The sequence below is a fragment of the Egretta garzetta genome, unplaced genomic scaffold (assembly GCF_000687185.1).
Source record: "Egretta garzetta isolate BGI_Z169 unplaced genomic scaffold, ASM68718v1 scaffold215, whole genome shotgun sequence".
Lineage (NCBI taxonomy): Eukaryota > Metazoa > Chordata > Aves > Pelecaniformes > Ardeidae > Egretta > Egretta garzetta.
This window is the reverse complement of record NW_009259719.1, coordinates 1671642-1672891: the sequence shown is the minus strand read 5'-3', so window position 1 is coordinate 1672891 and position 1250 is coordinate 1671642. Positions and strand designations below refer to the sequence as shown.

At 54.7% G+C, this 1250-nt stretch overlaps 1 protein-coding gene across 1 annotated transcript in view; it reads right to left on the bottom strand.

Moving 5' to 3' along the window:
• PODXL2 (podocalyxin like 2) overlaps positions 1–930 on the bottom strand; it is a 30320-nt gene extending 29390 nt beyond the window's left edge. The window contains 1 exon segment of the mRNA XM_009639218.1: positions 844–930. Coding sequence (XP_009637513.1) covers positions 844–930 — 87 coding nt within the window.
• Between the last annotated feature and the right edge of the window lie 320 nt (positions 931–1250).

Genomic DNA, 1250 nt, shown 5'->3' with positions numbered 1-1250 from the left:
ACCCCACCGGCGACGCCCCCCTCCGCCGGGCGAGGCGAGGGCAGGAGCAAAGCCCCGGCGGGAGGGCAGCTCCCTGTCAGCCGAAACATCGGGGCCCTGACGGGAACGGTCCCTCGACCAAAGACCCTTAACGTCCCTCTTCTGACCTTTCCTCAGTTGCCCATGGCCCACAGAGCCACTGTGCCTTCCTCACCCCTCAGCTACCACCTCACTTCATAACCTGGAAAAACTTCTCCCCCAGGGCAACTTAATTTCCTCAGCTTGGGAGGCCACCTGGTCCAACCTCCCTGCTCAAGAAGGTTACCTACACCCAGGACCATGACCAGATGGCTTCTGAATATCCCCAAGGCTGGAGACTCTAGAACCTCTCTGGGCAACCTGTGCCAGGGCTCATCATCCCCACATTAAAAAAGTGTTTCCTGATGTTCAGAGGGAACCTTCTGTGTTTCAGGTTCTGTCCATTGCTTCCAGTCCTGTCACTGGGCACCACTGGAAAGAGCCTGGCTCCATCTTCTTTGCACCCTCCCTTCAAGTATTTGTATACATTGATAAGATCCCCCTCGAGCCTTCTCTTCTCCAGGCCAAAAATAGTCCCAGCTGTCTCAGCCTTTTCTCATGCGAGATGCTCCAGTTCCTTAACCATCTTGGTGGCCCTTCGTTGGACTCTCTCCAGTGTGTCCATGTCTCTCTCTTACTGGTGAGCCCAGCACCGGACAGAGCATGCCAGGTGTGGCCTCACCAGCACGGAGCAGAGGGGAAGGATCACCTCCCTCAACCTGCTGGTGATACTTTGCCTCATGCAGCCCAGGGTACCTTTGTGGCAAAGGCACATGGCTGGCTTACGTTCGATTTGGTGTCCACCACAACCTCCAGGTCCTTTTCTTCCAGGCTTCTTTCCAGCTGGTTGGCCCTCAGCATGTATTGGTGCATGAGGTTGTTACTCCCCAGGTGCAGCACTCAATGTCTTGTTGAACTTCATGAGGTTCCCGATCAGCCCATTTCTCCAGCCTGTCAAGGTCCCTCTGGACGGCAGTTTGACCCTCTGGTTTATCAGCCACTCCTCCCAGTTTTGTGTCATCAGCAAACTAACTGAGAGTACACTCTGCCCCATCATCCAGATCATTAATGAAGATGTTAAACAGGACTAGACCCACTATTGACCCCAGGGGTACACTGCTAGTTACTGGCCTCCAACTAGACTTTGTGCCACCACCCTCTGGGCCCAGTTGTTCAGCCACATTCAGACCCAC